Consider the following 25,544-nt stretch of genomic DNA (forward strand, 5'->3'; position numbering starts at 1 on the left):
TGCTACTCAGAATCAACTACGACATAGAGGCAAAGCTCTCTTCTACAAGCCTGTGATATAATGGATCATATTTATGTATCATGATGCATAGTAGGATTAATCAGTCACTGCCAATATGTAGCATCCAGACATTTTGTGGCAGAACATTCACCACATAAGTTATGGTAGAGGGCAGGAGTGATTGTGTGTGTGGAGGACAACTGGGCCCGGGGAAAAGGTTTCTGGGAAGAAAGACTTATTTTTATTACTACATTATCATCAACAGGGTTTGAAACAAAGAAAATGTTTACCTCATCCCCTTAAAATTTCACAAACTAAACAAAACTAGGACAGCGGAGCAAGGAAACAGGATGCAACATAATAAACACTGTGACGACGAGTAGAAAGTAAGGCCCAAAACCTGAAATCCCCATTAATCCCCTAGACAGACAGGCTAGAATGCATGGAAGGCTGTATTTGATATAACCCCATTTTTCAATGAAGGCCAGGAGTTTTTCCCTGACCAGGGTTGTGGTAAATTCCAGTCAATTCAGGAAGTACACTGCAATTCCAATTATTTTTAATGAGGAAAATGTGGAATTGGAATTTGGTTTACTTTCTGATTATAAATGGATTGGACCCCAACCCTGCTCTGGGCACTAGTTATGCTACATCTCACCACTCCCCATATGTACAAAGGTTTAGTTGTTGCTGAAAGGAGAAGATCTTGACTGGCTAGGCACTCCAGTAAAGATCTTGGAGGGTAAAAACAAGCTGGGTGGGTGAGATGATTGGACTCCGTTTTGAAAGTCAGGCATACCAGGACGTATAGTGCAGTGCCTTAAAGGGAAACTACCTCTAACTTCCTTCATACTGGACACAGAGACAAAAATGGTATCCATGAGTTCATCTGACTCTGGAAGTAGAAAAGGACCTCATTGCCAAAATCCCAAAGTATCCCTTTAAAAAAGGCACAATGGGAGATTTTCAGTTTCAGACAAAAACATATGTAGTGCTTGAGCTTCGGAGAGGTTCTAAATTAGAGTACACCACCGCATCTTGTACACAAACACACTGCAAATCATGGAGGCATGGCATGAATACAAGCAAAGGGATGGGGGGGCATGGAATCAATAGAAAAAACAGGAGCATGCAATGCAACATGTAATGTGACAGCTTGTCAATGTTGGTTTTCATAAAGTATTAAAATCACTTCTAAGCTGCATTCTGTACAGTGGATCTGATCTGATACATAGAGCTTGGGGCAGTAGAGAGAGGAGAGAGAGGTCTTTGTAACATAATTACAGGGAGAGCTGTCTCAAAGAGCCATAGAGTTAGGCAAACTGTCCTTCATGTTGGCACCAAACATTTTATTATAATCCACTTCTAACTGCCATTTTTTTCCCCCAAGCCAAAATAGGGCCCATGAACATTTTGTGAATGCCAGTTTGCCAAACCATGTGCAGGGTACTGTTATCTGTCTATGGCAATATTCTATGTGTCTGGGGGGCTCCCCCTGGTGGCTCAGGGCTGGTAGTGCTGGTGGATGAAGGAAAGCACATTATCCTTAGACAGCTTCTCAGGGTCAACCCGCGTCTGGGAGTCGTGAACTCTGACCCCGTCCTCCCACGCCCAGAACAGACGCTCTGTATGGCAGACGCTGAGGAGACACACACACACAAATTAGAAACGACATATTCAGTTCAATAACCTTTCAATCAATTTCATACCGCTCCTTGGGGATGTCCAGCCATTCCATGTATTTGATGGAAGCTAGCACACCTGATCCAACTTCTCAACTAATCATCAAGCACTTGAGTTGGGGTAGTTCAGGGCTACAACACAATTGTGAAATGTCTGGAGGTCCCAGAGGAGAGGTTTGAGACCCCCTGTCTAGAGTAGACTAGGTTCAGATGCAAAAACATGCAGACAATTCCTTGTCGCACATATCCTAGTCTACCACACAGATTTGAGACCGGTGCATAGTGGCATAGTGGTACGCACTGGAACGGGGCCACAGAGTTGGCTGGCAGGTCGTAAGTGGACTGTTTAGTCATCTTGTTGAAGAAAAACTTCCTCTTGGTGTTCTTACTGTACGCCATCGTCCAGGGATCTGCACGTCAGAGGAAGAGAAATGTCTGTGAGAAAACATCCAGACTCCTGTATCCTAGAGCAGAAATTCTCTCTCTCTCTCTCTCTCTCTCTCAAAATATAAACACAACATGCAAACATTTCAAAGACTTTACTAAGTTGCAGTTCATTTAAGGAAATCAATCAATTGAAATAAATTCATAACATTTTAGAGAAATAACCTTTTTGTGCACATGGAAATTGTCTGGCATCTTTGTGTTTTAATTTTTGTTCAGTGTACATAAATCCACACTCTCCTACCATCGATGCTCTTTGATAATATACAGTTCATTTGTAAAGTATTCAGACTACTTCCCATTTTCCATTTTTTTTACTTTACAGCCTTATTCTAAAATGTATTAACATTTTTAAAAATTACTCAATCTACACACCATAATAACAAACGAAAACGTAAAAAAAAAAAAACGTTTTTGCTAATGTAAATAAGGTACTTCTGTTTATAATTTTTTATACATACAGTATCAGTCAAACATTTGGACATACCTACATTGTAGAATAATAGTAAAGACATCAAAACTATATATTTAATATGAGATTCTTCAAAGTAGCCACCCTTTGCCTTGATGACAGCTTTACATACTCTTAGTATTCTCTCAATTAACAGGTTTGCCTTGATAAAAATACATTTGTGAAATGTCTTTCCTTCTTAATGCGTTTGAGCCATCAGTTGTGTTGTGGCATGGTAGGTGTGGTATACAGAAGACAGCCCTATTTGGTAAAAGACCAAGTCCATATTATGGAAAGAACAGCTCAAATAAGCAAAGAGAAACAACAGTCCATCACTACTTTAAGACATGAAGGTCATCCAATCCGGAAAATTTCAAGAAGTCTGAAAGTTTCTTCAAGTGCAGTCACAAAAACCATCCAGCGCTATGATGAAACTGGCTGTCATGAGGACCGCCATAGGAAAGGAAGACCCCGAGTTACCTCTGCTGCAGAGGAGAGTTACTAGACTCAGAAATTGATAAATGCTTCACAGAGTTCAAGTAACAGAGACATCTCAACAGCAACTGTTCAGAGGAGACTGCGTGAATCAGGCCTTCATGGTCGAATTGCTGCAATGAGACCAATACTAATGTACACCAATAATAAGAAGAGACTTGCTTGGGACAAGAAACACGAGCAATGGACACTAAACCAGTGGAAATTTGTCCTTTGGTCTGATGAGTCCAAATATGAGATTTTTGGTTCCAACTGCTGTGTCTTTGTGAGACGCAGAGTAGGCGATCTCCACATGTGTGGTTCCCACCTTTAAGCATGGAGGAGGTGGTGTGATGGTGGGGGTGCTTTGCTGGTAAGGGCTATTTGATCAAGGAGAGTGATGGAGTGCTGCAACAGATTAACTGGCCTCCACAATCACTGACCTCAACCCAATTGAGATGGTTTTGGATGAGTTGGACCACAGAGTGAAGGAAAAGCAGCCAACAAGTGCTCAGCATATGTGGGAACTCCTTCAAGACTGTTGGAAAAGCATTCCAGGTGAAGCTGGTTGAGAGAATGCCAAGAGTGTGCAAAGTTGTCATCAAGGCAAAGAATCCAAAATATATTTTAATTTGTTTAACACTTTTTGGGTTACTACATGATTGCATGTGTTATTTCATAGTTTTGATGTCTTCACTATTATTCTACAATGTAGAAAATAGTAAAAAATAAAAAGTATTAAGTGTGTCCAAACTTTTGACTAAGTATTCAGACCCTTTGCTATGAGACTCGAAATTGAGCTCAGGTGTATCCTATTTCCATTGATCATCCTTGAGATGTTTCTACAACTTGATTGGAGCCCACCTGTGGTAAGTTCAATTGATTGGACATGATTTGGAAAGGCACACACTTGTCTATATAGAGCAAAAACCAAGCCATGAGGTCGAAGGAATGGTCTGTAGAGCTCAGAGACAGGTTTGTGTTGAGGCACAGAACTGGGGAAGGACACAAAAAGTGTTTACAGCATTGAAGGTCCCCAAGAACACAGTGGCCTGCATCATTCTTAAATGGAAGAAGTTTGGAACCACCAAGACTAGTTTTAGAGCTGGCCGCCTGGCCAAAGTGAGCAATCAACTTTCCAGAAGGACAACTATCTCTGCAGCACTCAACCACTCAGGCCTTTATGGTTGAGCGACCAGACGGAAGCCACTCCTCAGTAAAAGGCACAAGACAGTCTGCTTAGAGTTTACCAAAAGGCACCTAAAGGACTCTCAGACCATGAGAAACAAGATTCTCTGGTCTAATGAAACCCAAGACTGAAATCTTTGGCCTGAATGGCAAGCGTCATGTCTGGAGGAAACCTGGCACCATCTGTACGGTGAAGCATGTTGGTGGCAGCATCATGCTGTGGGGATGTTTGTCCTTGAGTGCCCCAGCCAGAGGCCGGTCTTGAACCCAAACTAACATCTCTGGAGAGACCTGAAAATAGCTGTGCAGCGAAGCTCCCCATCAAACCTGACGAGATTGAGAGGATCTGCAGAGCGGAATGGGTGAAACTCCCCAAATACCGGTGTGCCAAGCTTGTAGCATCATAGCAAAGAAGACTTGAGGCTGTAATCGCTGCCAAATGTGCTTCAGCAAAGTACTGAGTAAAGGGTCTGAATACTTATGTAAATGTGATATCAGTTTATTTGAAAAAATCTAAACCTGTTTTTGCTTTGTCATTATGGGGTATTGTGTGTAGATTGATGAGAAAACAAATTGTTAATCCATTTTAGAATAAGCCAGTAACATAACAAAATGTGGAAAAGGCCAGTAACATAACAAAATGTGGAAAAAGCCAGTAACATAACAAAATGTGGAAAAGGCCAGTAACATAACAAAATGTGGAAAAAGCCAGTAACATAACAAAATGTGGAAAAGGCCAGTAACATAACAAAATGTGGAAAAGGCCAGTAACATAACAAAATGTGGAAAAGGTCAGTAACATAACAAAATGTGGAAAAAGCCAGTAACATAACAAAATGTGGAAAAAGCCAAGGGGTCTTAATACTTTCCGAATGCAATGTATGTCACCTTAGCGACAGTACATACCGTTGATAGTTTTGATGATGTATAGGCCATTCGGGAGGAAGTGGCGGTCGTCCCGGCCAGTGTAGGACAGACGAGGGACTCCTCCTGAACTCTTAGTCACCTTCATTTCCAGTCTAGGCGGTTGAGGAATATTCATTCATTTATTTATACATTCTTAGACTAATGCAAAGTTCTCCGTCTCAAAAGTGGACTATGGCAATAGCATTAACCTTCTCATACCTGACAAAGATCTTGTCCATCTCCTCCAGCCTGTACACCTCTTTCACTCTGAGGAGAAAAGCAGAGAAACATTAGGACTTCCCAAAATCCCTCCAGATCTTCCCTTCATATTTATGCTTATTCAAGCAGAAAAAAAAGTTAGAGTGTAGGGTTGTTACCTGATAGGGTTCATGTCTGGTCGGCTTGGCTTGGACACGGCCCTCACAAACTTCTCCGCCATCTGAATTCTGGAGACAGTGACCACAGTTCAGCAACAATACATGTAATCACCAGATAAGGTAAAGGCAGGTGTGAAAGTAAGCCAGTACGGTCTGGTACTATTAGGCCCAGAATCTTCTATCCAAAATGTTAATCTAGGCAGAGGTTGCGGCTCCATGGATCCCTGAGCCGAAGATCCAAATCACGTTTTACACGTTTACACACTACATTAAGCACACATTTGTATGTCACCCTCTGTCACCCTCCCTTTATATTTCTCAATGTCAATGGTGAAAGATAATTGTTCACTGTTTTACTGGTGAAACGTCCATGCAGCATCTGCATACCAACCATTTGATCTCAATCAGTTTCATGGGGATATGCATTTAGATCTTCTTGTGTTATACAGTGTTGATTAGAAGTAGCCCAGTGTTGTTTTGAATAATGTAAAATGATAGTATTTTAGAGCAGATGGTAAACTGTAGCATAGCCTACCTGGGTTTATTTTAAATATACAGCGCGTTCTGAAAGTATTCGAAGTCTCGACTTTTCCCACATTTTGTTCCGGTGTGTGCCTTTCCAAATCATGTCCAATCAATTAAATTTACCACAGGTAGACTCCAATCAAGTTGTAGAAACATTTCAAGGATGATCAATGGAAACAGGATGCACCTGAACTCAATTTCAAGTCTCATAATAAAGGGTCTGAATACTTACATAAATAAGGTATTTCTGTTTTAGTATTTTTTTAAATAAATTTGCAAACATTTCAAAACCTGTTTCCACTTTGTCATTACGGGGCATTGCGTGTAGATTAATGAGGATGTATTTTTTTAGAATAAGGCTGTAACGTAACAACATGTGGATAAAATAACTGTAAGCACACATTTTGCCTAGTGGCGCGCTATTGAGTTTAGGCCACATGAGAGAAACATTTCACCATTTGCACAATCATACTATAATCTCATAAGAAATTAGGTGGTGTTTTTAATTTTACAGTAACGTTGTATGTGCTGATCTAACTTTAGTAAATGAGCACCAGAGCAGAGTTGCCGGTTCTCTACGAGTAGAGCAGAGTCAGAAAGTAGAGAATCCCACACATGTGCAGAAGATTCAGGACTTTAGCTGTGGGAAAGAGGGGTCCAGAAAAGTCTGATCCGTAGCCACTCCGTTAAATCTACTTTAACCCCTGGGTGATGGTTAGGGTTGTTGCCTCACCGTTGGTTGAAGTGCTGAACCCGGACGTCAGTGCCGTTGAGAACCAGGGCATCTAGCACATGTACCGCGTTAATCCTGCGCTGGGCTTTACCCTGTGTTCAACAAACATTTAAAAAAAGGTAAACAACCATAGTAATTACTTACTCTCTTCCTTTGCCTTCCCCTAATCAACCTCCCCCCTCCCCCATCTCGTCCTCTCCTCTCTCACCTCTCCCTTCAGCTCCTGGACAATCTCTACACTGAGCAGGGTCTCTCTCGGCAGCTCCAGCTTGAAGTTCTCCAGCTTCCTCCAGCGCAGAGGATGCTTGCCGTCCCAGGTGTAGATCTGAGACTTCTGTAGAGAGAGAGAGAAAGAAGCATGAGAAGAGTGGCATACCCATGTCTATTTGTGAATAACGAGAACTTCTGCTGAGATGATCATGGCCCAGGTCCAAAGTCCAGAGTGGTGTCTGCTCTCTCTCACCCCAAGACCTAACAGGAAGAGCTGTTCCCCTCCTCCCACAATACACCGGTAGTCCAGGACATGGTGCACCTTATCCAGAGTGGTGGAGCTCAGAGGGGTGGGCTTGGAGTTCAACAACTCGATGTCAGAACCCTGAGAGACATAGGCAAAGAGAGAGACATAGATGAGAGAGTGAGACAGAAAAAAAGAGAATGTTAAATTCTACGAATACATGATCAAACACATGGTGATAAAAACACTATCACCATACAGACAATTAAATGCACACAGTTCAGTGTGACTATGTACTACCGTATCAAACACACCCTTTCCTTGATACTAGGTAAGGGATGGGAGGGCACAATCTCACCTTCATCAGCTCATAGAATTTGGAATTGGGGTCTGAAGAGACATGAGTGACTCTGGCCTTATCAGGGATCTAAAGAGACAGAAAGAGAGAGACACACAGCGAGAGAGAGAGAGAGAGAGAGAGACATAAATAAACAAATAACTAGTGAGTGCTATGAAGCGAGATGATTGAATTGCTCAGATACCAGTCTCTATACACACTGACTACCCCTCACTAACTCCTCAGTACTACTCACCCCCCAAAGCTTCAGACACTCCTTCCGGATATCAGCCTGCCTGGCCTCTGACAGGGTCCTGACAATACACAACACAGTCAGATTGTACTTGCACATGCAGGTACACTACATTCCAACACGTTTACACTGATTGGAACAGTAGAAGGGAGAGGGTAGGTAACTCACGTGTCTAAGACGTAGGCATGGATCTTAGCCAGGGCTTTGATCTGGACTACACAGTGGCTGCAGGGAGACATGGATGATTATAAAGCCTTTGTTTATTTGTGTGTGTGTGTGTGTGTGTGTGTGTGTGTGTCTTTCTACCTCTCGTTAGAGTTGATCATGTGGTTGTAGAACTCAGTGTCTCCTTTGATGAGTTCGATGGGCATCACCTCGTTGACATCAGACTCCGAGTTCCTCAGGTGGTTGAGCTTCAGGTTGACAGTGAACATGTACTCCCTGACCGGATCTGAACCAGGCTTCAGACCGCGACACACAATGTATCTAAAAACCAAGGATATAATGTCAGAACATAGCTAATAGGTATTGGTCAAAGTAAATAGTATTGGCCTCAACAGCATTTACACACACCTCTCGGAGTTGGCGGGCCTGCTGGTGATGGGTTTGAAGAGGGACACCCGGTCAAAGCAGAGGTAGAGCAGGTACACCAGCCCCACACTGAACGGTGTGAACAGGTCAAAGGTCTTACACACAAAGTGACCACCTGGGGGAGACAGAGAACACAAGTCACTCACTGTCCTTACACTTCTGGATAGTAAGAGACAGACAGACGTACCTGTCCGGAGCACAGACATTGCGGTGAGGAACTGACAGAGCAGTAGTTGTTTGCTCAGAATCTCCTGGATGTTCTCCTGCCCCTCCACTGAGAACCCCTACCAATCAGGAAACAAAGATGTGCTCAACATCACACCCTACCAATCAGAACACATCTCACTAAGCCTTTGGCCAATGATGACACAGTGCCATGAAGACTCCAACTCACCCCGTCAGCCATGAGGAAGTGCAGTCCTCTCCTTTCTGTACTCTCCATGATGAAATTCCGGAAGGCACTGATGTTCTCCGGACGAGTGATGTCACCATCCCCGTCCACCCCGCCTTCCCCTGAGCCACAGGGAGGGTGAAAAGCGAAGACGATGACCATAAGATCTTATTCCAATTTGTTAAACCATATTTGAGGATCAGCACATGGGATCCATCATGGTACATACCGTAGTAGGGTTCAAACAGTTCGCTGGGTGCGGCGTAGAAGTCTTCCAGTTTGAAGTCGCAGGGTCCTTTGAGGGTCATACCGAATCCCTTGGCATGCCAGCGCCGCCGCCACAGGATGTATTCTGAGAATCCCCCCGGCCCCGCACACACATCCCCGAAATACAGCAGCTCCCCCTCGCGCTCTCGCGTCTGGGGCTTCTGCATGGGGAGAGACACGGATAAAAACACACCTTTATCACCTAACACCTGGACACCAGTCACAAATATCTACTTCATATGCATTTGCTAAATGTCACTTTCATTGACTAGATCAAGTGTGAATGGAAAGGGTCACTCACCCCTTGTGAATCCTTTGGGTTGGTGAACATGCTGTCAAAGACGTGATCCATGTTGGCCATCTTCATAGCCGCTCTAGAAAGAAAACAAACAGATAAGACAGTCATTATTATCAGCTACTGTAAGTAAAAAGCCGGGGGCCTCATTTAGAACCTTGGCGTAAATTTGACACTTAATATCGGCGTGTGCCATTTCTGAAAAGAATACGTACGTCCAAAAATAGAGATTTATAAACTTGGCGCACACTATACAGTCGTGGCCAAAAGTTTTGAGAATGACACAAATATTAACTTTCACAAAGTCTGCTGCCTCAGTGTCTTTAGATATTTTTGTCAGATGTTACTATGGAATACTGAAGTATAATTACAAGCATTTAAAAAGTGTCAAAGGCTTTTACTGACAATTCCGTTGCTGCAAAGAGTCAAAATTGGCAGTGTTGACCCTTCATTTTCAAGACCTCTGCAATCCTCCCTGGCATGCTGTCAATTAACTTCTGGGCCATTCTTGCATAATCAATGCTTGGAGTTTGTCAGAATGTGTGGGTTTTTGTTTGTCCACCCACCTCTTGAGGATTGACCACAAGTTCTCAATGGGATTAAGGTCTGGGGAGTTCCCTGGCCATGGACCCAAAATATCGATGTTCCCTGAGCCACTTAGTTAACAATTTTGCCTTATGGCAAGGTGCTCCATCATGCTGGAAAAGGCATTGTTCGTCACCAAACTGTTCCCGGATGGTTGGGAGAAGTTGCACTCGGAGGATGTGTTAGTACCATTCTTTATTCATGGCTGTGTTCTTAGGCAAAATGGTGACACCATCCTCCAAAAGTCTTCACCTCACTGTGCGTGCAGATGCACTCACACCTGCCTGCTGCCATTCCTGAGCAAGCTCTGTACTGGTGGTGCCCTGATCCCGCAGCTGAATCAACTTTAGGAGACAGTCCTGGAGCTTGCTGGACTTTCTTGGGCGCCCCGAAGCCTTCTTCACAACAATTGAACCGCTCTCCTTGAAGTTCTTGATGTTCCGATAAATGGTTGATTTAGGTGCAATCTTACTGGCAACAACATCCTTGCCTGTGAAGTCCTTTGTGGGCAAAGCAATGACGACGGCACGTGTTTCCTTGCAGGTAGCCATGGTTGACAGAGGAAGAACAATGATTCCAAGCACCACCCTCCTTTTGAAGCTTCCAGTCTGTTTTTTAAACTCAATCAGCATGACAGAGTGATCTCCAGCCTTGTCCTCGTCAACACTCACACCTGTGTTAACGAGATAATCACTGACATGTCAGCTTGTACTTTTGTGGCAGGGCTGAAATGCAGTGGAAAAGTTTTTGGGGGATTCCGTTCATTTGCATGGCAATGAGGGACTTTGCAATTAATTGCAATTCATCGAATCACTCTTCATAACATTCTGGAGTATATGCAAATTGCCATCATACAAACTGAGGCAGCAGACTTGGTGAAAATTAATATTTGTGTCATTCTCAAAACCTATGGCCACGACTGTACATACGCAGCAATAAAGCTCTGCCTGGAAAACACCCTGCATTCACATTTTATGGTGATACTAACACCCTTTATTTGCTGTATAATTTGTCACTATTGGAATTAGGCCACACCAGTTTGTAAAAGAAAGAGCAATGGCATTTGATCACATTTCTGTAGAGGTGCAGCCAGAATATTTTTGCAGTGACTTTTTCAAACTAAACATGCATGCTACCTATAGCGAGTGCCAGTCTGCAAGATTGCCTGTACACTACATGAACAAAAGTATTTGGACAAGAGGTCGACCGTTTAATCGGAATGGCCGATTTCAAGTTTTCATAACAATCGGAAATCAGTATTTTCGGACACCGATTTGGCCATTTTTTTTTACACCTTTAATTTAATCTTTATTTAACTAGGCAAGTCAGTTAAGAACACATTTTTACTTTCAATGACGGCCTAGGAACGGTGGGTTAACTGTCTTGTTCAGGGGCAGAACGACATATTTTTACCTTGTCAGCTCGGGGATTCAATCTTGCAACCTTACAGTTAACTAGTCCAACGCTCTAACCCCCTGATTACATTGCACTCCACGAGGAGACTGCCTGTTACGCGAATGCAGTAAGCCAAGGTAAGTTGCTAGCTAGCATTAAACTTATCTTATAAAAAACAATCAATCAATCAATCATAATCACGAGTTAACTACACATGGTTGATGATATTACTAGTTTATCTAGCGTGTCCTGCGTTGCATATAATCGATGCGGTGCGTATTCGTGAAAAAGGACTGCCGTTGCTCCAATGTGTACCTAACCATAAACATCCATGCCTTTCTTAAAATCAATACACAGAAGTATATATTTTTAAACCTGCATATTTAGCTAAAAGAAATCCAGGTTAGCAGGCAATATTAACCAGGTGAAATTGTGTCACTTCTCTTGCGTTCATCGCACGCAGAGTCAGTGTATATGCAACAGTTTGGGCCGCCTAATTTGCCAGAATTTTACGTAATTATGACATAACATTGAAGGTTGTGCAATGTAACAGGAATATTTAGACTTATGGATGCCACCCGTTAGATAAAATCAAGAACGGTTCCGTATTTCACAGAAAGAATAAACGTCTTGTTTTCGAGATGATAGTTTCCAAATTCGACCATATTAATGACCTAAGGCTCGTATTTTTGTGTGTTATTATGTTATAATTAAGTATGATTTCATAGAGCAGTCTGCCTGAGCGGTGGTAGGCACCAGCAGGCTCATAAGCATTCATTCAAACAGCACTTTCGTGCGTTTTGCCAGCAGCTCTTCGCAATGCTTCAAGCATTGCGCTGTTTATGACTTCAAGCCTATCAACTCCCGAGATTAGGCTGGTGTAACTGATGTGAAATGGCTAGCTAGTTAGCGGGGTGCGCGCTAATAGCGTTTCAAACGTCACTCGCTCTGAGACTTGGAGTAGTTGTTCCCCTTGCTCTGCATGGGTAACGCTGCTTCGAGGGTGGCTGTTGTCGATGTGTTCCTGGTTCGAGCCCAGGTAGGAGCGAGGAGAGGGACGGACGCTATACTGTTACACTGGCAATACTAAAGTGCCTATAAGAACATCCAAGAGTCAAAGTTTAATGAAATACAAATGGTATAGAGGGAAATTGTCCTATAATTCCTATAACCTAAAACTTCTTACCTGGGAATATTGAAGACTAATGTTAAAAGGAACCACCAGCTTTCATAATATGTTCTCATGTTCTGAGCAAGGAACTTAAACGTTAGCTTTCTTACATGGTACATATTACACTTTTACTTTCCTCTCCAACACTGTGTTTTTGCATTATTTAAACCAAATTGAACATGTTTCATTATTTATTTGAGGCTAAATTGATTTTATTGATGTATTATATTAAGTTAAAATAAGTGTTCATTCAGTATTGTTGTAATTGTCATTATTACAAATCTATTTTTTATTTAATTTTTTTAATCTGCTTTTTTTGGTCCTCCAATAATCAGCATCGGCATTGAAAAATCATAAATCGGTCGACCTCTAATTTGGACACCTGCTCGTTGAACATCTCATTCCAAAATCATGGGTATTAATATGGAGTTGGTCCCCCTTTTCTGCTAAAACAGCCTCCACTCTTCTGGGAAGGCTTTCCACTAGATGTTTGAACATTGCTACAGGGATTTGCTTCCATTCAGCCACAAGAGCATTAGTGAGGTCGGGCACTGATGTTGGGCGATTATGCCTGGCTCGCAGTCCGCGTTCCAATTTATCCCAACGGTGTTTGATGGGGTTGAGGTCAGGGCTCTGTGTAGGACAATCAAGTTCATCCACACTGATCTCAACAAACCATTTCTGTATGGACCTGGCTTTGTGCAGAGGGGCATTGTAATTGTAATGCTGAAACAGGAAAGGGCCTTCCTCCAAACTTTTACCACAAAGTTGGAAGCACAGAATCATCTAGAATGTCATTGTATCCTGTAGCATTAAGATTTCCCTTCACTGGAACTAAGGAGTCTAGCCCAAAACCAATAAAAACAGCCCCAGACCATTATTCCTCCTCCACCAAACTTTACAGTTGGCAACTATGTATTCGGGCAGGTGAGCTTTACACCAGTCCAACCGGTGGCTTGTGTGTGGCTTCTCAGCCATAAAAACCCATTTCATGAAACTCCAGAAGAACAGTTATTGTGTTGACGTTGCGTTCAGATGCAGTTTGGAACTTGGTAGTGAGTGTTGCAACCAAGAACAGATGAGTTTTACACGCTATGTGCTTCAGCACTCGTTGGTCCCATTCTGTGAGCTTGTGTGGCCTACCACTTCGCGGCTGAGCCATTGTTGCTCCTAGATGTTTCCACTTCACAATAACAGCACTTAACAGTTGACCGGGGCAGCTCTAGCAGAGCAGAAATTTGATGAACTGACTTGTTGGAAAGGTGTCATCCTATGACGGTGCCAGTTGAAAATCACTGAGCTCTTCAGTAAGACCATTCTACTGCCAATGTTCATCTTTGGAGATTGCATGGCTGTGTGCTCGATTTGATACACCTGTCAGTAACGGGTGTGGCTGAAATAGATGAATCCACTAACTTTTGGAAATGTAGTATATTGGAAACAATTTAAAAGTAGGCTACAGCCCACACTTCAATGCAAAGGACGAATTGTTGCTCAATATTTAGTTTATCAATAGATTATTGGGTTTCTGTGTCCTGCCTTGGTATTGGCTCAGATTAAATAGGCAATGTTGTCGCACTCCTATCGCACAGAAATACTGTTGCCTACACATACTGTCACATATTTGACATAAGCGACCAGTCTATTTACTTTATTGGCAGAATGTTTACACTGTATCTGGCAAAGGACTGTGACAGAAAGAGAAAACAACGGCAAATAGTTTGTGGACCTGTTAATTCAACAATGTTTTGCATCAACTTTTCCCCCAACCTAAATATGCTGGACTTCCCGCGAATACTGAAACATTGTTTAGGCTACTAACAACAAATCAAAATTACAGTAGGCTACATACTAGCATACATACAGTACCAGTCAAAAGTTTGGACACACCTACGCATTCAAGGGTTTGCCGTTAATGAGACGAGTGAAAATCAAGTGCTTTACTTTTGGAATCTAAACAATTAGACATAAGAATCCATTCCCTATTTATTTGTATAACCATTGCAGAATATATTCCTCACCTTTTCTGTTCGTGATGTGTTCATATTTCTGAAGTAGCCATAAAACAAATTACCACGTGGGAAAACTGCATATCACATGCATATTTTGGGATATATTTTGTACGCAGTTAATAAATGAGGCCCCAGGTGCTTCATTAGCAGTGTGAGCTAGCATGTGTTTGTGTGATGCTAGAACATCAGTGGGTTATTCAGTAAGTTCAGCTACCTGTTGAGGAAGAAGGCTCCTCTAATAGTCTCGTAGGGGTTGGAGCGTGTTCGAGCTCGCCTCATCTCCTCCCCCTCCAGATCGTCAAACACCGTCTGCAGACCACACACACTTTTTACTGCCATAGCTTACTTATGCCATTATAGAATCAATATCCTGATGATGAGTTGTTTGCAGTTGAATAGAGGGTTGTTCTTTAGGTGGCTCACCTTGCACCTCAGAAGGCTGTGTAGAAGATCCTCTGTGCAAAACTCTGTCTCATCCTCAATCCTCAGTTTCCTCTGAGATAGACCAAAAAATATAGTGCACAAGTGAGAATGACAGATCGAGAAGAATGTGTGTTAAAAGTGAGTGCACGCGGATGTGTGTACCGGTCCCACAGCCATCCACCCTCTCAGCTCATCTGCATCTGGAATCTCTGTGGAGCATTCTGGGAACCACTTCAGCTCTTCTACAGCACCGGGCTAGAGAGAGAGCAGGAGATCAGAGAGATGGGGGAATAGAGGGGGGAGAGAGTGGGATGGAAGAAAGGGGAGAGAGAGGAGAGTGGGATTGAAGAAAGGGGGAGAGAGAGTGGGAAGATAGAGGATGAGGGAGGGGGCAGAAAAAGGTGTTGTTTACATTGGTGAGCACATTCTTTTCTCCTGTAGACTGTACATAGAATTGGGAAATATCCCATACTAACAGCCTATTTTAATCTTATGAGATGACAGTGTGAGAAAGCTATATGCTTGCTTATGTCTGTGATGATGTTGTTGTGTAATACCTCAATTTCGTCTTGCCAGTCAACGTTGAGCTCTCCCTGGAAGCCCTGCAGCGTGAGTCCCAGACCCCTCCTCCCTCTCTGAGTGGACGCCTCGATGATCTCCTTGCGCCCCTGGCCAAACTTACCTAGACCCTCACCTTCCCGGAAACCCATTTTGGCCTAGAGGTGGAAGAAGGGAACACAGAAAAAAATGTGAGAGAGGGTTAAAGAGATGAGAAAGAGGGTTGGAACATTCTGGGATCCATGATCCCTCGTAGTTTTATCTTTGTAAGTCAATGGGACACGTGAGTGTCATCTTACCATGAGTTTCTGCGACACGGTGTTGTACATGGTGAACTTGTTGGCGTTGCTCTGTTTGGCATCGTCTGTGGCCGATGCATTCTGGGATACAATGGGCATAGAGAACCCTGGTCTATGGTCCTCCGAGTCACTGTGGGAGTCACTCTGACTAGAGTCTGAGAGGAGGCGGCACACACACAAACAAAAACACAGGTCATGTCCTGTGACATTCTGCCAAATCCTGAATATCTCATTGCACAGTGAGAACTATATACAAGGCAATGTGATGGTGATTTCACTGACTGGTTGTCAGTAGCGGCGACTCCTCATCTGAGCTGGCTTCCTCAAGACGTTGTTTCTTAATCCGTTTCAGCGGTTCGGAGGCCGCCTCGCCCCTTCTCTTCATCATGGCTGAGGAGGAGTGATGGGGGGGGGGCAAAGACAAAGAAAAGACAAAGATAGCTCACACACTTCTTCATTCAATTCTGTGGGGATGCATTTGCTTCATTGTAATCCACTACAGAGTCCAAACCCACTGATTACATTTGCTTGGACGTTGTAATACGATGTAAGGGAAGTTAATTAAGTAATTCAGTGTAAATGCCTATTCTCCATCAATAGCCCAGATATCGTTGGACGCTAAAAAACAATTGCTTGATTCTCCTATGATAGAATCACATAGGGCCACAATGATGTGGCTTATCCATCAAATAAAATGCATATACAAATAACATGAAGTCACCAGCGTGTATTGTCTTGATTATGATTAAATGCATTGGCTTGCATTTTATCTGTTTTAATTTTGCAGTAATATGCTACCTCATTGAAGATATTATACTACGTAATTCCTTGGCAATTACAGGTAGCCCTAAGAGAAGTAGGTATTTACCTCGTTTGCTGTGTTTGGCTAACTAACGTTAACAGGTCGGACCATTCCACAGCCCTAACGTTACTCTCCTGCTTGCCGACTAAGCACGAGCAACAAGCTAGCTACTAGCAACGACAAATGGGAAGATTCACCACTTTTCTCATATAAATATCTGAAACGAAACTGAGTTCGACACCCCTCTGACGTGAAAAGTGTCGATTTCACCCTCTGTAAGTGAGCGGGCTAGCTAGTTGTTTACTAGCTAGCTACGAGAAATATTTTCTTCTCTGCTAGAGAACCTCCACTTGGCATTGCAACGACACACTTTATTAGAATATATCCATAAACGTTTTATGTCTTCGTAGAATTCATTTCCATGCACAAAGTGTGATTAATGTCGCATAAAACGAGGTCAACGTTAATGCGCGTTCAAATTTCTGTTTTCTGAATTATCGTAAAGGTCCTTCGAATATGTATGACGCACGTTAGTGACGCTTTTGGTGGCATGAGGCTCAAGATAAGTGCCTGATTCAGAAGTGTGCAAAACAACAACCGGACAACAACTGCTGAAGCATTTCTAATTTAAACAACATTATTTATTAAATAGTTACAACATTTACAGGCATTCCCGCTTCATAGTTGTATTATTGTAGTCTGGAGAAACAGTACACAAGTTCACATCAATAGCGCCCCTCTGTGGTTGTCAGCTAAATCGCAATGTTCTGAAAATAATATCCAAATCTATTTTGGAGTTTTGTGTTGTTTTGATAGAAAGAAAGAAAACAATACAATATATATCTCTATATACAGTCAGTATAGTTTTGTTTCTTATAATAGGGAACCCACGTCAACAAATGCAATAATTGTATTGTTTTGCTATTGATGGAGTTCATGTCAATTGCATCGTCGAGGTGATAAACTGATTTAGATAGGGATTCTCAATATACTCCTACTGGCATCACGTTCGTGAGCTACTTGTAATGCGCACTCCTGAGTCCTGACCTTAAGATGAATTACTTATGTCCTGTATTCAATTCCATTTATTTTTTGTCCTGTAAACAAGCGTGTAGGCCTCGTGCGCTTTAGGAAATCCCTTCCTCTGAAGTTTAGCAGGCCAAGATGAAGTGCATGTCTCGTGAGCTTTGGTGACATTCAACCTGTACTTCTGAACTTAGTCCATCTTATCTCCGTGACATGAAAATAAACGAAGGTAACTATTTTCTTCTTGGAATTTACCAATGTGATCCAACACCAGGCCATTCACATTGCACAGAGGTTTTTAGGCCTATTGAAATTGTGTGACACATAATTTTTATTGTAGGCTTTTACATCTATTGAAAATTAATAATGCATATCAAATGAAAGCGTGTCAACACTTCTCAGTTGTTCATTTTGTTCATAGGGAATTACTAAAACATGGGTCGGCAACAGTTGGCCCACAATACAAAATAATGAATCTATATACCGAATGAATCTATATACAGGGAGTACCTGTACCAGATCAATATGCAATGGTTCATTGGAACAGTCTAAAATGTTGCACGTACACTGCTGCCATCTAGTGGCCAAAATATACATTGCGCCTATAGTCCTAAATCAGATAATGACCTTTCTCTTGCATTTCAAAGATGATGGATCAAAGAAAATACAAATATATATATATATTTGTATTATCTTTTACCAGATCTAATGTGTCTAATGTGTTCTGCATTAATTTCACATTTCCACAAACTTCAAAGTGTTTGAAATGGTATCAAGAATATGCATACCCGTGCTTCAGGTCCTGAGCTATAGGCAGTTAGATTTGGGTACGTTGTTTTAGGCAAAGAAAAGTGTAAAAAGGGTCTAATCCTTAAGAGGTTCTTCTTGTGTTACTATTTTTATATTTATAATTATTGGCATTGTTGGGAAGGACTCGTAAACAAGCATTTCATGGTAAAGTCTACACCTGTTGTATTCGGTGCATGTGACAAATACATTTTATTTTATTTTGAGTGATTTTTATTTATTTTTGGGGGGTCAAAAGAAACCAGGAATTCAACTAAAAATGTGTTTAATTTAGGAAAACTCCTCCCATGTGTTCACACACACAAAAAACGAGACATACTTTTGTGATTGTGTCTCAATGTGAGCAAGGAACTAAATTATTGTAATTTTTAAAATATAATATATTTTTGGACTTCAATTTGCAGTGTACAAGTTATTATAATCATGCCCCCCCCGACCATCTATCCACAATCTAGATTTAGCCAATCGACCCATGGCTGAATCTAGGTGCCTACCCCTGGTAGTCCAAATGAGTGGGCAAACGACCTCTGCTCTGAATGGTGTGGGTAAAAGTGGGAAACAATCTCAACCGGTGCCCTGTGGATGGGATCTTATTGCTAACGACTGTCAGCATCACTGACAGCATCACTGACTGTCAAAGGCTGTCTGTATCCCCAGACAAAAATGAACTGAAACAGTAGGCTCGTTCAGATCAATAACTGTGAATGACATACAGTACCAGTTTGGACACAACAACATTGTAGAATAATAGTAAAGACATCAAAACAATGAAATAACACATATGGATTCATAACAAAGTAGTAACTGAAAAAGTGTCAAACAAATCAAAATATATCTTAGATTTTAGATTCTTCAAAGTAGCCACCCTTTTCCTTGATGACAGCTTTGCCCACTCTTGGCATTCTCTCAACCAGCTTCATGAGTAATGCTTTTCCAACAGTCTTGAAGGTGTTCCCACATATGCTGAGCACTTGTTGACTGCTTTTCCTTCACTCTGCAGTCCAACTCATCCCAAACCATCTCAATTGGGTTGAGGTCCAGTGACTGTGAAGGCCAGGTCATCTAATGCAGCACTCCATCACTCTCCTTAATCAAATAGCCCTTACACAGCCTGGAGGTGTGTTTAGGGTCATTGTCCAGTTGAAAAATAAATGATAGTCCCAGTAAGCTCAAACCAGATGGGATGGCGTATCACTGCAAAATGCTGAGGTAGCCATGCTGGTTAAGTGTGCCTTGACTTCTAAATTAATCACAGACAGTGTCACCAGCAAAGCACCCCCACACCATCACACCACCTCCTCCATGCTTCATGGTGGGAACCACACATGTGGAGATCATCCGTTCACCTACTCTGCTTCTCACAAAGACACGGTGGTTGGAACCCAAAATCTCAAATTCGGACTCATCAGACCAAAGGACAGATTTCCACAAGTCCATTGCTCATGTTTCTTGGCCCAAGCAAGTCTGTTCTTCTTGTTGGTGTCCTTTTTTGGTTACTATATGATTTACATATGTGTTATTTCATCGTTCTGATGTCTTCACTCTTATTCTACAATGTAGAAAATAGTAAAAAATGAAGAAAAACCCTTGAAGGAGTATGTGTGTCCAAACGATTGACTGGTGCTGTATATATTTTGCTTCAGATTTGTTCTCAAGTACAGTGAAGATCACATGTCCATGCGTGTCATCTCCCCAACAACGACAACTGCAAAACATGCCCCAATGGGATCATCTGTATTGCCACTAATTTGCCACTAATTGTTAACCTGCTCTCCCAGTAACGTCATTGCAGCATTGTTTTCTGACCCATTGATCCCCAGAGGGTGGCCCAGCGACAGTAAGGTAAGGTACATCCCTCTTGGTACGTTAACCCACCATATTAGCTCTCTCCTTCTGTGCCAATGGCCTAATACTCTCTCTTTGAGAGAGGGGGAGGGAGGGAGAGAAATGGCAACACACACACAACACATTAACCATGTGACTCCTTACACAACCAATCCCAGGCTTTATATATCACCTGTAGGGATGAGTCTCTCAGGAGAGATCAAAACAGCCCTTGACAGTGCAGGTGTGTGTTGGTGTTTTTGAGCAGGCGTGTGTGTTCATCGGACACAGGAGAGAGCTGCCACCGCCGCACTCAGCCCAGTCGAGGACACCAAGGCCAGAGTGAGAGAAGGAGAGAGAGAAGGGACATAGAGCCAGGTTGCTAAAAAATAAACTCCTCAGGGTTGTTGGAGAGTTGATCTGGTTTCTACTGGGAAAAGGTTCTAGAGACCGCTAAGATGTTTTTCCGCATCCCTCGACTGACCCCTGGATACATCAGATACTTGCAGGTGCGTAAGCAGCATGAGTGTGGTAATAGATGCTTAGATAAATATGCCTTTAGAGCACAGTCTAGAAGAGCCTGTCAATCAAATAGAACTCTCACACATTAATAACAAAATAATTCGATCACCTATTCATTGACACTGTTTTGCTATATTGTGTGACTCAACAATATGGAATGGAAGCAAAACTGTTTGATATTGAGTGCATGTTTACCTTATTTTACGATGTACAGGTAACTGCAAAAATAAAGGAGACACTTGAGTAAATGAGGGATACAAAGTATATTGAAAGCAGGTGCTTCCACACAGGTGTGGTTCCTGAGTTAATTAAGCAATTATCATCCCATCATGCTTAGGGTCATGTATACAAATGCCCTGTTGCCCATTAATTTAGCTATCATGGCTAGAAGTGACTTTGAAAGAGGGGTCTTAAAGAAGCGTAGGGTGTTTTGGCTGTGTGTGTGTGTGTGTGTGTGTGTGTGTGTGTGTGTGTGTGTGTGTGTGTGTGTGTGTGTGTGTGTGTGTGTGTGTGTGTGTGTGTGTGTGTGTGTGTGTGTGTGTGTGTGTGTGTGTGTGTGTGTGTGTGTGTCTCAGTCACCAGATCCCAACCCAATTGACCACTTATGAGAGATTCTGGAGCAGCATCAGAAAAAAACATTTTCCACCAACATCAACAAAACACCAAATGATGGAATTTCTTGTGGAAGAAGAGTTCTGCATGCCTCGATTAGAGTTCCAGACACTTGTAGAATCTATGCCAAGGCACATTGAAGTTGTTCTGCGGCTCGTGTTGGCCCAATGCCCGAGACACTTTATGTTGATGTTTCCTTTATTTTGTCAGTTACCTGTACATCTATCTGGCCATATCCTGTATTGTATTGTATAGACTAGTTAAGGGTCTTGACAGTGTCACCGTCCAGAGCCCAGCGGGTGTCCAGTGTGTTTCCGGGTGAGCAGGATAAGCAGGATTAGTCCCCCCTGAAGCCTTTGAATGGATCTGCATTGACAACACAAGCTGCTTCAGGGTCAAGTTAATGTCCTCTTAGTAAGATCTACTGTCAAATGACCTGAGATCCATGCTCTCAATCGCCCCAAGGGTATTTTAGGACCATGCAGCTAGATTTAGAAGCCTATTTCGTTTTTCAGGTCGAGAAGTGTCAAGCCTGATTAACTGTGTTTGGAGCTCACCAGTTAGCTAAGTTAGATAACTCACAGGTTAGATTCAAATAAACATTCTCAGTCACAGAAGCTGAGTGGTGTCATAAATGTGCAATTACTCATAAAATATATATATATATATATTTGACTTTAAGGCTCTTTTCTATAATCTAACAACATAGAGCTAAGATAAAATAATAACTCAATTTATATCTGATTTTATTTGCCCCCCACGTTTTCGGAGCAAATATTGTTTTGAACCATTTTTTATTATTTATTGTTGAACATAAAAGACTGTAAAAACACCAGCAAATCAGCTCCAAGTGATTTTAATTTTGAATTCTGTTCCAAAGTATTCCCACCTATAATAGAGAGATATATCTGATCGTATATAAATGTAATCAAGGTTTGAAATTATTAAGTTTTAATCAAATATTATATCTGTTTGGGCTTCTTGCAGTCAATTTGCAGTTTACAAATTATTTGTAGTTATGTCCCCCCCCCCAGTAGCCCGGATCTTCCCCATGGTAAGACCATCACGGGGATGAAAAATATGCTTGACCACTGTCACATATTTAAGGACTCCAGAACAGCACAGGCCAGATGTAAGGTTTCTCTGCCATCGCCATGGTGACGACCCCTCTCTCTTGACCTTTCAGACTCAAGCTGCCCAGACCGTGCTGCAGAGCCGGGAAGGCCCCATGATGTCGAGGGTGGCCATGCTGCTTGGACTGATGGGAGTTGGGATGTCTGGGTACAGCTCACGACAGCTCACCCTGCACTGCAAGCCCTCCGCTAACCTGCTGAGATGAGGCAAGACACAACACCTCTGACCTCCACCCTGAAGACGACAACATGGATAAGATTGATCACTGGAGCATATCCAATACCCCTGGATTCCACTTACACTACAAGAATAATTAGTCTCTGTTTCCTAAAAAGGTTTTTGTTTTAGTTGAGTTTTGATTTCCCCCATTGTGGTTGAAGTTTGGGACGAACCAAGTTCAGATTCTTATTCTGAAAAGTTTAACATTGAAGATCGATACTTTAAGGTTCCACACGCACAGTTATGACCATATAAGATTATCCCTCCATTTAAAAAAATCTATATTCTTTTAAACTACCTCTCCCCTTCAAACCAGTTAAAGTGTTATTCATCCAACATACATCAATACATTCTTATTGAGCTCTTTTCTTGAGCTGGTAACATCCTCAACTTTAACCACCCATTTTCTTTTTGTAATTCTGTGCCTTAAAGGGAGCGATCCGTTAAAATCAGTTTAAAACACCAAATGGTGTTACCTCACGCTAACCCAAGAAGACCAAAACCCAAGAAATAAAGACATCGCAATGGAGAAATATTAAATATGTCAAATATTTTTCAAAACCTGCCGAAATTCCCCAGTCTGCCTGTTTATTGCCATTCTCTTGTCTGTGTTTGGCAAGGCATGTACACAGTGATTAGCACCTCTGTTTTAGGAAAGGTATCCAGTGTTTTCCTGAATAATGTCACGAGTGGCATGAAAGGAGAGCGAAATCAAAATGGTAGCATCTTGGAACTCGGAGAATCCAGTTGGTCATAGGGATTATAAAAATGTTTTTTTTTGTCTGTTATCATCAGTGCTCTTGATTCTGGAGACAAGATTCCTTCATTTGGTACTTGCTTTACTTTCTTTGTCTGCTATGTTTGCATGCAAAGAAATACAGGAAAAATCCATTGACCAAGATTCCAAATGTACTCAACCGACCTGCTTCCAATTGTATTTTCTAATGTCTTTTTTTATTTGATTAAGCCCAACTTTTTTCAATTGAACCTTTTTGATTTTGCACAGTGAAAAGATTGATATTTTTACATACATTCTTTTCACCAAAACACTCTGACACTTTGCACTTTTTTAAGAATGTATGTGAGTGTACATAATATGTACATATCTGAATTATTCAAGCTTGAAGAGATTAGTAGATGGTTAAGTGACATGGAAAGTGACGCCAGATTGGTTTGAGAACTAGTCTGGGTGGAATCCAGCTGGATTCACACACGGCACACACGGCACCACGGTTTGGTATCAGGCATCCAGGACAGCCACCCTGGATGGACCTCACTGGACGAATGCCGTGTGAATTCACCGAGATTCCTCCAAGTTGTCCTACATGTTTGTCAGAATTGGGATGTTTAGATTAATGGCCATATGGCCTCTTAAGATAGCTAGCATGAAATACTATTTATATTTCCTTTAGATTCAGAACATGCAGTACACACTTTGTAATAAGGGAAATAACTTTAACACGACAGCATATGAATGTATCACCGACACAATGAATGTTTCTTAGTGGTATACTGTAATTATGAACATGAACGTACTGTAGGTTACTGTGTCATAACCATGGGATCCCACTAGTCTGGTTTAGAGGAAACAGTGGATGTAACCAGACCTTAGATTTACACTGGATTCTCCAATAGAACAGATTACCATGCCGTTGGTAGTTGTCCAGTGATCCAGTGGTCTTCCGGTGATCCAGTAGTCTTCCGGTGATCCAGTGAACTTCCAGTGATCCAATTAGGAGAAGTGTCTCTTTTATGTCCAGCTTCACCAGTATAAAGTGTTAGTGACCCTAAATAGTGACCCTAAATAGAGACCCTGCTATAGAGACCCAGACCAGTGAGAGGAACATAGTAGGAGTTCTGAAACCCCTAGTTTATCTTAGTCAATGTAATGTTACATGAACTTGGTGAAGAACTGACACAGAATTCAATTCAGAACATGATTGATATTGAAAGCTGCAATGGGGGAGTGATGTTATCTCATACACAGTGTAAAGGGTCATTGCTGTTTAATAGTTATAGTACACTACAGTGCTGTTTGTTTTACACGGTTACATTTCATACCAAAAGGCTTACAATAGGCCTATCTTTGTATTGTTGCTAAATGTAACAATGTTGTTTAGGAATGCCATAGTGAATTGAAGAATTATGACTGCTTCACAAAGCACCCTTGAATATCTATTCATGTTTATTGTTATGATACAGCATGTATCAATACTATGAATAAAAACCTATAAACGGATGAAATTGTCCCTCTATTCTTCACCTTTCTTGTCATGTTTGGCAGTAAAAAGAAGAAGCACAGATTACAATGAAATGCTGATTCTACTCACTAGATGTCAGTAATGGTTTTACTTTTGCAGGCCCACATTTTTCCCAATTTCCCATTTCATGTATTATTTTTTTATTTCACCTTTATTTAACTAGGCAAGTCCATTTCATGTATTATTTTTTTATTTCACCTTTATTTAACTAGGCAAGTCCATTTCATGTATTATTTTTTTATTTCACATTTATTTAACTAGGCAAGTCCATTTCATGTATTATTTTTTTATTTCACCTTTATTTAACTAGGCAAGTCCATTTCATGTATTATTTTTTATTTCACCTTTATTTAACTAGGCAAGTCCATTTCATGTATTATTTTTTTTATTTCACCTTTATTTAACTAGGCAAGTCCATTTCATGTATTATTTTTTTATTTCACCTTTATTTAACTAGGCAAGTCCATTTCATGTATTATTTTTTTATTTCACATTTATTTAACTAGGCAAGTCCATTTCATGTATT

At 41.6% G+C, this 25,544-nt stretch overlaps 1 protein-coding gene and 1 long non-coding RNA gene across 2 annotated transcripts; one reads left to right on the forward strand and one right to left on the reverse strand.

Annotated features, from left to right (window-relative positions):
* Positions 1 to 218: 218 nt before the first annotated feature.
* Positions 219 to 17,128, reverse strand: cmtr1 (cap methyltransferase 1). The gene is made up of 24 exons (XM_035775116.1): positions 16,680 to 17,128; positions 16,094 to 16,201; positions 15,812 to 15,966; positions 15,512 to 15,670; positions 15,117 to 15,209; positions 14,955 to 15,026; positions 14,746 to 14,840; positions 9,375 to 9,447; positions 9,036 to 9,234; positions 8,810 to 8,928; positions 8,603 to 8,699; positions 8,398 to 8,530; positions 8,131 to 8,310; positions 7,993 to 8,049; positions 7,828 to 7,885; positions 7,593 to 7,661; positions 7,244 to 7,375; positions 6,989 to 7,114; positions 6,781 to 6,872; positions 5,523 to 5,591; positions 5,365 to 5,412; positions 5,146 to 5,258; positions 1,984 to 2,092; positions 219 to 1,639 (listed from the first exon to the last, which is right to left on the reverse strand). The coding sequence occupies exons 2-24, from the start codon at positions 16,197 to 16,199 to the stop codon at positions 1,504 to 1,506; spliced, it is 2,490 nt and encodes an 829-aa protein (XP_035631009.1). The 5' UTR covers positions 16,200 to 16,201; positions 16,680 to 17,128; the 3' UTR covers positions 219 to 1,503.
* Positions 17,129 to 17,540: 412 nt separating this feature from the next.
* On the forward strand, positions 17,541 to 24,995 carry LOC118387028 (uncharacterized). Its single transcript, XR_008140897.1, has 3 exons — positions 17,541 to 17,868; positions 20,225 to 20,779; positions 22,591 to 24,995. It is a non-coding gene; the product is annotated as an uncharacterized LOC118387028 (long non-coding RNA).
* The last annotated feature ends 549 nt before the right edge of the window (positions 24,996 to 25,544 follow it).

This window comes from Oncorhynchus keta, chromosome 8 (genome assembly GCF_023373465.1).
Source record: "Oncorhynchus keta strain PuntledgeMale-10-30-2019 chromosome 8, Oket_V2, whole genome shotgun sequence".
Classification (NCBI taxonomy): Eukaryota; Metazoa; Chordata; class Actinopteri; order Salmoniformes; family Salmonidae; genus Oncorhynchus; species Oncorhynchus keta.

Excerpts from the sequence above, each read along its gene's own strand:
- cmtr1 (XM_035775116.1), bottom strand. The coding sequence starts at position 16,199 with ATGATGAAGAGAAGGGGCGAGGCGGCCTCCGAACCGCTGAAACGGATT. Across the intron at positions 8,050-8,130 it reads ATGATCAACTCTAACGAGAG|CCACTGTGTAGTCCAGATCA; the intron begins GTAGAAAGACAC and ends GTCTCCCTGCAG. Across the intron at positions 2,093-5,145 it reads CATCATCAAAACTATCAACG|ATCCCTGGACGATGGCGTAC; the intron begins GTATGTACTGTC and ends TCTGACGTGCAG.